General features: G+C 38.3%; 2 protein-coding genes across 2 annotated transcripts in view; both read right to left on the reverse strand.

Annotated features, from left to right (window-relative positions):
- Window positions 1-5950, reverse strand: part of INO80 (INO80 complex ATPase subunit) — a 57985-nt gene extending 52035 nt beyond the window's left edge. The window contains exons 1-5 of the mRNA XM_042038213.1: window positions 5909-5950; window positions 3708-3893; window positions 2277-2443; window positions 2113-2180; window positions 1006-1167 (exon numbers count right to left, since the gene is read on the reverse strand). Of these exons, the coding sequence (XP_041894147.1) occupies window positions 1006-1167; window positions 2113-2180; window positions 2277-2443; window positions 3708-3850 (540 nt within the window). The 5' untranslated portion in view covers window positions 3851-3893; window positions 5909-5950. The remainder of the gene's footprint in view (window positions 1-1005; window positions 1168-2112; window positions 2181-2276; window positions 2444-3707; window positions 3894-5908) is intronic.
- The window catches only part of LOC121669369 (translation initiation factor IF-2-like), an 8072-nt gene continuing 914 nt past the window's right edge, over window positions 4389-11546 (reverse strand). Inside the window, exons 2-3 of the mRNA XM_042038157.1 lie at window positions 5920-5981; window positions 4389-4421 (exon numbers count right to left, since the gene is read on the reverse strand). Of these exons, the coding sequence (XP_041894091.1) occupies window positions 4389-4421; window positions 5920-5981 (95 nt within the window). The remainder of the gene's footprint in view (window positions 4422-5919; window positions 5982-11546) is intronic.

Here is an 11546-nt window from a genome sequence, read left to right on the forward strand (position 1 = left end):
ACTGGTAACTTTCACAGGGTATTATTTCTTGCTAGTCTGGAAATTAATATTTGTGTAAAATCTAACAAAATTATAACCTGTGTAAAAATTTGGTGTATGAATATTCGTGTAGCTATCAAGTATTTCAAGAAACTAACACAATATTGGTTCAGAGCTTCACAAGTAAACAAAGGAAAGAAGCAGAGAGAAGCAAAGAGCTGTGCAGGAAAATATTTCTTCACTCTTCTGGAGAAATTTGAAAAGAAGATAAAACAGGAAGACAAATTTTAACTTCAGGCACATACTCTGATAACAGAATAGGATAACCTCCTTCATCTAAGACTTTCTGCTGCAATTCAAATCAGCAGCGAAAATTTCTGCAAGAACCCTTATAGTTTGAAGAAATATATTATTAGAATCAAAGCAGCTACAGAATTTGGCTTAATATTAAGAAAAATGCAAAAGTGCAGCAGGCTATTTTCTTCTAAGGGAAAGAAAGAGAATATAAGAAGAAAATCCAAAACAAAAAAAAAGCAAAAAAGAAAGAGTAAAGTAAAACCTCAAATCATGACAGAAAACAACAAGGTAGAAAACACCCTTTGAAGACTGTAAACACCACCTTACTATTCATCATTTCAGTGATGATATAAATACACTTGAATAGCAGTTACTACCTGTATTAGAATTTAACTTGCAGCATCTCAGTTTTCACATATATTTTGTATATATTATCCAAATCTTGCATTCTGACACCCAGTATTTGCCCTAGTGACTGGGACTGAGCACTGTTGAAGTTATATATAACATGTGCCAGTACTGACAGACTTGCAGCATCTTTCATTCTATGTATGTAATTGATTAAATAACCCTTGTCTAAAAGTGATGTTAGACAGTTACTGTCTACCAAATAAAAGTGTATTCTCCAGTCCCTGAAATGAGTTTTGATAAAAATGTAAGAGCAATTCAAATAATGCATTTAAAGGAAAGAATAAAAATCAATGAAATGTAAAAATTCTGGATTTTTACCTCTTTGTCTTTGCTATATTTACTTTGATGCAATTTCTTATACTTGTGTAATCGCAGCATATTGTGAAGTTCCTCCCTCGAAAGGGAAAATTCTTCTTCCTCCTCTCCATCCTCATCACTCGGTGAATCTGTGTCACTGGAATCATCACTCAGAAGGATACTCTAACAAGAATAAATGGGAATTAATTTAACAATCCCAAGTCTCTGTACTGAATTGTTTATTAATGCAAAACACTCTTGAGCCTTCACCTAATAAAGGAGTGTGGCCCAACAATGATACATAGCACTTACAAAGTGTCTTCCATCTAAAATGACTCAGAAAAGAGTTTTCTGAGGAGCAGACCTGTGTAGCAGTGAATTCAATACACATTTTCTGATTTGCAGGAAAGTAGTTTTCTGTTAGTTTGTGACAGTTACATCATTTTAGTCCACTTTGTTTATTTGTGGTCTCAGAAAAGCAGCAGTGAGAAAAGCCAGGATAACAGTACGGGCATTTTGTGATGTGTGGTTTGCAGGTGCTTCCCTACCCCATTTGTAGTTTGTCCCGCTATTCTACCACTTCTATCTGCATCAGTTTCTGCAAGTTTGGCTCGTTTGACCTCTTGGCAACATGTTTTTGCTAATCTGAGATGGCTACAATACAGTGAAAATGCAAAGATGGCATAAAGCCACCATTCCACTCTCTTTTGCCATCCTCACTTTGAGACCTTGTACTTACCAAGCGCAACTTAAAAACAATTTTCAGATGAGTCCCAAATCACCATTTAATAAATTTTGTAACAGATTAGTTTAATTTAGACAGTGTACTAAAATTAATTCAGGTTCTGAATGTATACTCACTGCCAAGTCTGCCACTAAACTGCATTCCCAGGTGACACTCAAGATGATCTGCTCCATAACCTTTCATGGCACCAAGGACAGGCTGACAGCTCTGTAGTTCCCGAGATCCTCCTGCCAGCTTTTCTTGCAAATAGGTGTCATGTTTGCAAACTTTCAGTCAACTGGGACCTCCCTGGTTAGCCAGGACTGCTCATAAATGACTAAGAATGGCTAGATGTGTAACTACTCACAGATTCCAATAGCTGCATTTCTTTCCAATATTCTTACCTTCAGCCACTTTCTGCTTTTCTTCAGTTTGGAAAAATTATACAAGCTCCCTTTTTCAGACTTTGGTTCTGTTTAGAGAAAAAATAAAAAATAAAGTTCTTAAGAAATAATGCTTTTCCATCCTAACCTAAAGAAAGCAGAGATTCAACCTACTACATGCCTACCTGGCTGGAGTACTCCATTCAGGGAATGTGTGTTCAGCGTCCCAGAATTCCCTGCTCCAGAAGGCTCTCCAAGCAAGGTGTTTGGAGGCTCTTCCTTAACTTGCACCAGGGGATCCCCAGACTGAGGCAGCAAAGGATTGTCATCCAATCCATCTTCACTCTCATCACTGCAAGAAGATCCATAATACAGTGACAATGACAGGAAAATACTCAAAAGATGCCCATCCAACTTTCTTACATGTGGGCACTTGTCTAAAGGTTTGAGAATTGAGACAGCTTCAGATGTAATTTCACACATCAGAAATATTGCTGTCAGTAATTTCCTATTAACCCCTTAGCAATAGTTAATCATCAGATCAGCCTGGCTATACTATCAAACCGTACCTCCAGTCTTTAACTAGGTATCTAGTTTTAGAAGCATGAACTAAGCAAGTCAAACCAAAGCACAATATTGTCATACTCATTGGGACATGTGAGAAATGTAGCTATACCTTTTCTAATCCTTGTGAGGGTCTTATTACATGCTTGTAAATATACCTGTTATCTGTTGCTCATTCAGTTACCAGTTCTGTAACTCTACAATTCCAATGAAATTAAATATGTAATTGTTTTGGGACAGAAACATACCTTGATGATGCCTCATTGCAACAATTTACACAAAAATTCTGCATCTGACAATAGTCTTTCTATTTTCTTTATGACCAAAGGCTGTGTCACTGAAAGTCTACTTAGGGTTTCCTCATCCTACTTTTTGCAGACAAAGAGCGTTTTGGCCACTCAGCTACAAAAAAGAGCTTTAAAACATTGTGCTAATTCATACACGAGCTGGTAACACACTGTATTATCACTATGAACCGAGAGAAGCACAGTTCAAAATCTTTCATACAATCACAAAATATCCCAAGTTGGAAGGGACCCACAAAAATCATGAAGTCCAGCTCCTGGCCCGGCACAGGAATCACACCAAGAATCACACCATGCGCCTGAGAATGTTGTCCAAATGCTACTTGAACTCTGTCAGGCTGGTGCTGTGACCACTTCCCTGGAGAGCCAGCTCCAGCGCCCAATCACCCTCTGGATAGAGAACCAGAGTGGTGGTGCATTTCCTAATAAACCACCTAAATCTCTCCTGATAAAACTCCACGTTATTCCCTCAGGTCCTGTCAGTGGTCACCACAGAGAAGAAACAGAAAAGCTTTGTTTCAGAACTCAAAGCTAATGCTAGATTTATTATTAAATTTAATAGCATTTTTTAGATTTCCTCTTCTCTAGGCTGAACAATCCAAGTGACCTCTCCTCCTTTAAAGCAGAAGAGTTTCTAATGAACAAATCACTAATAAATTCTTAATATGGTGTTGGCTGGGAACAATATAATAAAAATGCCTGTCTTTCCTTTGCATTCCCAAGGGAAAGTGGAAAAGCTTTTGGTACCTGGATATACTCCTGTTAAAGATGGCAGACGTCTGTCGTAAGAACTGATCCAGTTGCAGAGCTTTTTCCAGGTATTGCAGATAGAGGGGTTTTGCCAGCTCTGAGCAGCTGCCATCCTCCCTAGCACCCAGCTCTGAGGCCATAGAACAAACTTCTCCTCATGCACAGGTGCCTCTGAACACACAGCTGTAAAAAGAAACAATGGCTATCAGCAACACAACTCCTCTGAAAGGAGCAAACTTGGGGAGCAGACAGACCTACCAAGGCAATTCTGGGCAAAAGCTTAAGTTGCAGTTAATAGGTATAGTAAACAGAAATTTTCATTCAACTTTCCACCACAGTACTACCACAGCCAAAAACTAGATTCTTAGTTTTCTGGTTTATGACTCTGTAATTGCTGTTTGATAGGAACAAGCACTGTTTTAACCTAGTATGATAATCCAAGTGGTGACATAGAAATGCGAAGTATTGTGAAGACAGTCCTCAAGCATGTAAAATAAGCTTTCGTCATTATTAAAGATAACATGTTTTACCCTGAACAGAGGGCATATATATATAAAATAACTTATTCCAAAAAGGAAGAATTACTAAAAATATTATTCCTCTGTTGTTTTTACCATTCCATTCACAGCTGTAGTCTACTGAATACTTGTAATATTCCTCCTTTATCTTAAAGCAATGCTACTCTTTCAGCACTGAAAATACAGCTGTTACCTGTTGGCAAACAAGCTACAAATACTTGACCAAAAACCCTTTAATTCTAAAGTGCAACTGTTATTTTATTAAAGAAAAAGTAACACATAAAAAGCAATTTTCAACACACTTTTTAATATTTAAAAATTTAGAACATATTCTAGCATTATGTTTTTCAACTAGTAAAAATTGTCCACCTGATTTTATTTTTTTTTTATTTCTTCTCTGGATTTAAGATTCTTAATAAAGCCAAATGCACCCCCCTGCAATATTTGCATACTACATATTCTAAAAACAAAGCTATCAAAACATTTTATTGCTCTGTCAACTGTGGTTTTCTCTTCCTTCAACTACAAAGGATGTCATAACAACTGTTACAGTAATAGCTCCGTCAACTGAAATTTTACTTTTCTTTGACTATAAAAGATGCCATCACTGTTATAATAATAGTGAGAAAGATACACGATTCCCAAAGCCAGAGTTGTCACTGTATAAATGGAAGTGCTGTCAAGATCTTAAATATTTACTAATAAATAAATATTCTGGTGGAGGACAAAAATCATAGAATGGTTAGGTTGGAAAGGCCCTTAGAGAACATCTAGTTCTAACCCCCCTGCCATTGCCAGGGACACCTCTCACTAGAACAGGTTGCTCAAATTAAAACCAGTCAGACTTAGATTAATTCTCTTCTGAAAAATTATTCTGGTTTCTACCACTTCTTAAAAATACCACAAAACCTGAAGCAAACTTCACATTAATTTATTGCAAGACATTTTATATTTGTTCAGTTATTAAATCAGTGACTAAATGGTTTTATGCTTATGTAAGTGAACATGCAGATTGGGTATCCAATCTTGAAGTTGTTCTCTCTTCACATAGACAGGTCCAAAACCCAGCGTTTAACCTTCTCTAAGTCTTTTATTCTCCAAAATTGCAGAACAGATTCAGAACTTCTGAAGTTAAAATAAACTATGATAAGTGATTCTCACCTTAACACTAATGGCTGTGGTAGAACAAGAGCAAATTTTATTATTTCTTAATAAATACTGAGCCTTGAGTTAACATCCTCACCCAGAGAGAATAACCAATAACACACAGCATTTGTTAAACAAGGTAACAGCTCTGATTTAAAAATTATTTTTAGACTGAAGCTTTCTACATATTAATTCTTACATACCTGATGGCAATTGAATGACTGACCTCTGTCAACAAACACTTATTTCCAGCAGAACTTAGCAGAACAGCACCTGAAAGCTTTTCCTATGATAAGGGTAGTAAGATGCACATTGTTCAAGCAACTTTCACCTATGTATGTCATAGTACTTAACAGGCATTTGAAACCAAACCAATCAACCAAAAACCTGAAATCAAGAACTGTCTTCCAAGAAAGAGAGCTATGAACCATAAAATCATTTAGGCTGGAATTCTAGGATCATCAAGTCCAGCTGCTAATCCAACACTGCCAAGTCCACCACTAAACCATGTCCCCAAGTACCACATCCACACACCTTTTAAATACCTCCAGGGACAGTGACTCAACCTCTTGCCTGGGCAGCCTGTTCCAATGCTTGGCAACTCCTTCTGTGAAGAAATTAAGTAAAAGGGTTAAAAAATGAGAGGAAACATGAAACTTGTGTCTGTAATGGAAGAGATCATTCATGAGGTGGTAGAAAAGGACACCTTGAAGGTGAAAGGGGTTTTCCTTCTGAGCACCAGTAAAAATTACATATATTACAAGAGCAAAAATCTATCCCTAGTAGCATAGCAAAAAAAATAAGGTGATTCCTTTTATCATTCCATTTCAAAATGTATCTATCAACAACAGCATGTATTATATTAACATGGTTAACTCAGAACAACATGGCATCTTTCATCTGTCTGTTCTTTGCAGAAAACCACATTCCCAAAACTCAACATTTAGTGGCATTACCTGTCCTCTGGGCGCTCTGGGGGGAAAAACATGCCCCAAAGGGCACAAAGCACACAGGACTTGATTTGGATTCACTGCCTCTGAGGAACCTAACAAACCAAATGTACTCTACTGCCCCACAATGAGCCTTGCCCTCACAAAACTACACAAGTTTAGGAGCAAAATAAAGGTGAAGAATTAAGATTGATTTGAGGTCAAGTTCTTAATTGCAGGATAGCAAACAGGCCAGAGGAAAAATCAAACACAATCATCTTCCTGATCCAAAATGACTAACTGGATGTTATTCTTTCTGCCCAGACACACTTGCCTAAGCACTGGTCTACGTGGATCCACCAGACTGGATCAGTGCCCCTGCCCCAGTGGTGCTTATCCAGCTCCCTGCTCATATAGTTTAGCAGATAACCCATCAGAAGGCTATTTCTTTACTTGTAGGATATAAATGACCCTAGGAAAAGAAGATGCTCACAGATGTGTTTAGTAAGTAGAAAACTAATATATTTTCTCAGTAGTGGCTCATTGCTACTGCACAGGGTTCCCATGCAAATATCAGAGCACGTGGTAGTATCTGTCTGCACTGACTGCAGTAACTGTGAAGGGGAGGTTGCATTCCACACTTCAACACATTAAAACCCCTTGCTGTGTACAGTGCTGAGCAGGTACACACTTACGTGCTGAGGACCTGTCTTATCCTTACATTTTTTCCAATTATCTATGTTTTTAAATATTACTTTCCAGATCAAGAAACCTTGTATGTCTGTATTTAATAGAGTCCTCCTTGACCTGACGTAGTATATGTACTCTACATTTCACCCATATAAAAAGACAGGTTTTTGCTTGTCTTCCTATTTTAATTGCTCCACAAGGCTCCTGTACATACAACATTAATTACTCCTGTCCTCAAAACAGTTACTGGATTGTATCCTGCCTACCAAATAAACAGGAGAGCTTAACAATATCCTTAAAATGTATTTACAATGCCCAAAGAAATTTAGTAAGTGTTACACAAGCATACTGAATAGTGAATTTAATTCAGCCTTTCATTTATTTACATGCTAACAGTCACAGAGTGCTTCTCTGCTGATCAAAGTAATAATACAGAAGGCTAAGTGACAGATAATTCTTCATTCTGCATTCTTTCAATTCCACTCTAGGTTTTAAGAAACAAAGATTTACAATAGCAAAAACTTCTTGAACACTGAAGTGAGAGAAGATAGGAACAAACAAATGAGAGGCACACAGCCTGATCCACTACTGTATGTAACTGTTTACAACATCACCATCGTACTGCTTCCGCAGATTTACATGGTGACGACATTCATTCCAGTTTTCTTTCACATTTTTGAAAAAAAGCTATCCTTTTGCTTACTCAGTTTAAGGACAAAACACAGATTTTTGAAAATATTTCATTACTGATGATAACATTTAAGTAAATACTTGTATGTTACCGGGGCAAAATGAGCAGAAGCTGCAGAGTAATCCTTGTGCCATTATGACTTTCTTATCGATATATACCAATTTTATGTTAAGTTTCAGTATCAAATTCAATAGCTATTTGCTTTCTCCCTTCCTTTCCCCTAGAGTTCTAATAGTTTAAAAAAACAGCATTTAGAAATAAATAGCTTTTGCACTGCCTGGCTGGCACTTTGAATCTTCCAGCATTCTTAATCAGGAGTTCACACTGAAGCCATTTAATTGTATCATGTGGACAACTGAATTATTAAAAGCACTGGTAAAATATCAGCAGGAATGTAGTAACTTCATGCAAATAACTTTCATAATAATTGTATTTTTTTAATATCCAAGTTCAGTTCTGAAAGAGCCTTCTTTATCCTGTTTTAAATCACATTGCTTAGTTCAATGTTAATGTAGGCATGGGGTTTCTTCCCTCACTCTTGTTTTCTTTAAGTCTACCCATTATAGCATCCAGTCAGTAAGTAAATACCCAGGACTGGAGAAGAATCCTCCAATGACATTTTCTGAGAGCATTTAGGTTTTATAACAAGGCTTCTAAATTTTATGCCCACTGGCCTGCACCAACCAAACAGCAAAACCGTGGTCTCCTGAAGCAGCTGAGCTTTAAAAGTAGTCTCCCAATTTAAACAAATATCCACTGCATATTTCTGAATGGAAGTCCAGCAAGCTTTTCCTGGGTATCACCCAGGAACCCTGTAAGTGGTAACTGCAAAATTTGGCTGTTGTGCCTAGCTGCAAGCGGGATGCGGTTTGCTTTGCAGAGCTGTTTGAAACAGTACTTTTTCATTCAGGAGTTTCTTGTGTTATTTCCCTTCAGCAGCTGCCACCTCTACACCTCAGATAAGGCCCAGAGGATTACTTTTTCTGCTCTTTATGACTCACATCAACCATCATAGAAAATAATGATAGCAACTCCACTCCTAGCTGAGGGCACATACACAAACACAAGCTGCCATTGAAGTAAAAAGTACTGGATTGCAGCTAATCCACAGCACCTCTTCTTAGCCTATGACAAATGCAAGGCAAATCAGGGAGGTAAAACTAATTCAGTCTCACCAGCGACACATTAAGTGCATGGATATGAAGTGTGATCAGCTGGCAGGTGAGCACCAATACTTTTCCAGTATTTCAGCCCACAGAAGTAGTTTCATTTTTCTACTCCATCCCATCACTGTAAGCACACTGACAAAACATCCATGTGGACAAAAACCTGAAATCACAGAAAGTATGTATTCCTCATTTATTTATAGCATTGAAGGTTTTATCCATAGTCCAGGATTAAGTGCTGCACAAGAATACAATCTTCTATGACACCTTAGTTGCCTTGCAATTTTAGCAGTTTTCTGGCTTTTTCCCACACATGGGTTTTTTGTGCTTTGCAATTTGACACCAACTTATTAAGACAGATTTTCTAAACTTATACAAACACCTAAAATACTTTTCCTTCTTGAAGAAATTGAGAAGTGAGACATACAGCTCTCATTGGAGCAGCAGAATTGTTTATGCTGTGAGATTTTCCAGTGGTAGTATCTCCAGAATAACTCCTGACACAAATACACATATATATATATATATATATATATCTATCTCTATATATATATCTATCTCCAAACAGAGGATTCACTCGGTCAAGGCCTGTGTGGAAAACGTACACTAGCATAGTAATAGCAGCTAGGCATATTTTTGTCAGACTTCTTTAGATGCATATAATCTCCAATAGAGAAAATTGTGGTGGTATCAAAAACTTGAAGAACTATTTTGCTTGAAGGAGAATTGCATGCTCTCCTTTCCCCACTCACATTTTAGCTGGCTTTGGTAAATGTACAGTTACACTAAGAACCATTTCCCAGAGCTATATACCATGTTCTAAAACAAAACATAATTCCCATATGGTTTGTTTTTTTTTTTTTTTTAATGGGAGTGTCTTATATATAACTTGGATATGTAAGACACTATGGCTTTTAAAAAAGCAAATATGATATTTCATATGAACCTAAAGCCCTCCACTAACCTCAAATTGAACAAATAAAATTCATGTTTATACAACTGAAGTCTGAGTTCATATCATTTGAGTTTGAAATTTAAAAAAGCCATTTTAATTGCTTTTCTGAGTAATGAAATCTAAGTAAACTAGATGCCTTACTTTGCTGTTTTGCTTTTGTGGTAAGGTTTCATATTGTTTTCCAAGGAATGAGACAGCATTTCACTGATCTGTGTTCCACCTTTTAATCACTTTTAAATACAGAGAAAAGCCAGTGGGCCACTGGCTCTGGATTTTCCAATTCTCAAAAAACCCCACTTACAGATAGGGCCTAATGTATTATTTAAAAGAAAAACTATACAGCAGTGTATCAGAAGCATGTACATAGTAAACAGCAGAATACCTTTAAACATACTGAACACAGAAGTTGGCATGTGAGAGCTCCACTTCCAAGTTTAAACTAGCAGAAAAACAAACCTAACTATTTAATTGTTCAATTAGAGTAATTCTTGTCCCAAAAGAGCAGTCAATAGCATTTATGGAGGCCTCTGAAAATGCATTTATACTCTCTGCTCTGTGCAGCAGCACCAACAGTTACCCTCACACTTTGCCACTCTGTAACACACAAAATAACAACTGCATGGATATTTTCAGTTCTGTTTGGTTTTTACTCCCTCCACCCCAGAAAACGAAAAGGGAACTATGTCGAAAAAAAGCTCTAAGAGGACTTTCCAGATAAACCAATCTCTAGCATGTAGTCTAGCCTGTCGAAGAGCATGCTTATTACAGAATTTACAGCTTATTGCATTATACCCAAATAGAACAAAACTTGCTCATTTGAACCGTCAAGAAATAGGAGGCAGAACTTTCAGCAATTTCAACAAAGACACGTGAGAAATAAACAAGATAAGAATTACAGGCAATATCCTTTAGTACTGGAAAAAGGTTCAAGCTCCAATCGTATTTCTTGTACTTTTCCCTCACCATCTTATCAACCTCTCAGTGTCACAACACTCTTACACATACACACTAAAGGAGTGACAACACAAGTGATTCGTGTAAGTTAAAAAATATGTTGGTCACATACATACAGGCCAATCAGATGTGCTGTACAAATCCCTGCAGATTTGTTTGTAAGAGAGGAAACTAAAACTCGAATTACACACATTTCACTATAAAAATTTAACTTCACTTGCACCATTTTCTTCATGCAAAGGCGAAAATAAACTAAGTGATTTTTTTATTATCTGCAACACCGCAGAGGGGGAAATTTTCCACAGAATACCGGTAACAGCATCAGAATGTACAACGCTAAATCATTAACAGAAATTGTATTGAGTCACACACAGAAATTGCACTAGGCTACCTGTTTGCAGTCAAACAGGAGCAGACTTTACAGCGCAGCTTTAAAGAAGTGCGCATTCACCAGCGCAAACACAGCACTGAACTACGTTTCATGTACACCCGGGAGACGCTTTCCATCAACAACGCCACGAGTCTGGCAGGCGGCCCCTTCCTGCAGGTGCCGGTGGCTATTCCGGGGGCGCTGGGGCAACCGCGGCCCCGGCCCCCGCCCCCTCGGGCTCTACGGGCAGCGCCGCGACACGCGGCCTCACGCGCAGGAGAGGGGGGCAGCCCGGCCCGGCCCGGCCCGGCCCTGCCGCGGCTCCCGGGGCGGAGGCCGCGCTCTGACGGCACCGGGGTTGGGGGGAGGAGGTGGGCGCGTTCCCGCAGGCGCGCCCCCGCAGGCGGCGGCGGGCGC

The sequence above is a fragment of the Corvus kubaryi genome, unplaced genomic scaffold, assembly GCF_017639235.1.
Source record: "Corvus kubaryi isolate FWS band 111438036 unplaced genomic scaffold, C.kubaryi_AGA036_p1.0 37392, whole genome shotgun sequence".
Classification (NCBI taxonomy): domain Eukaryota; kingdom Metazoa; phylum Chordata; class Aves; order Passeriformes; family Corvidae; genus Corvus; species Corvus kubaryi.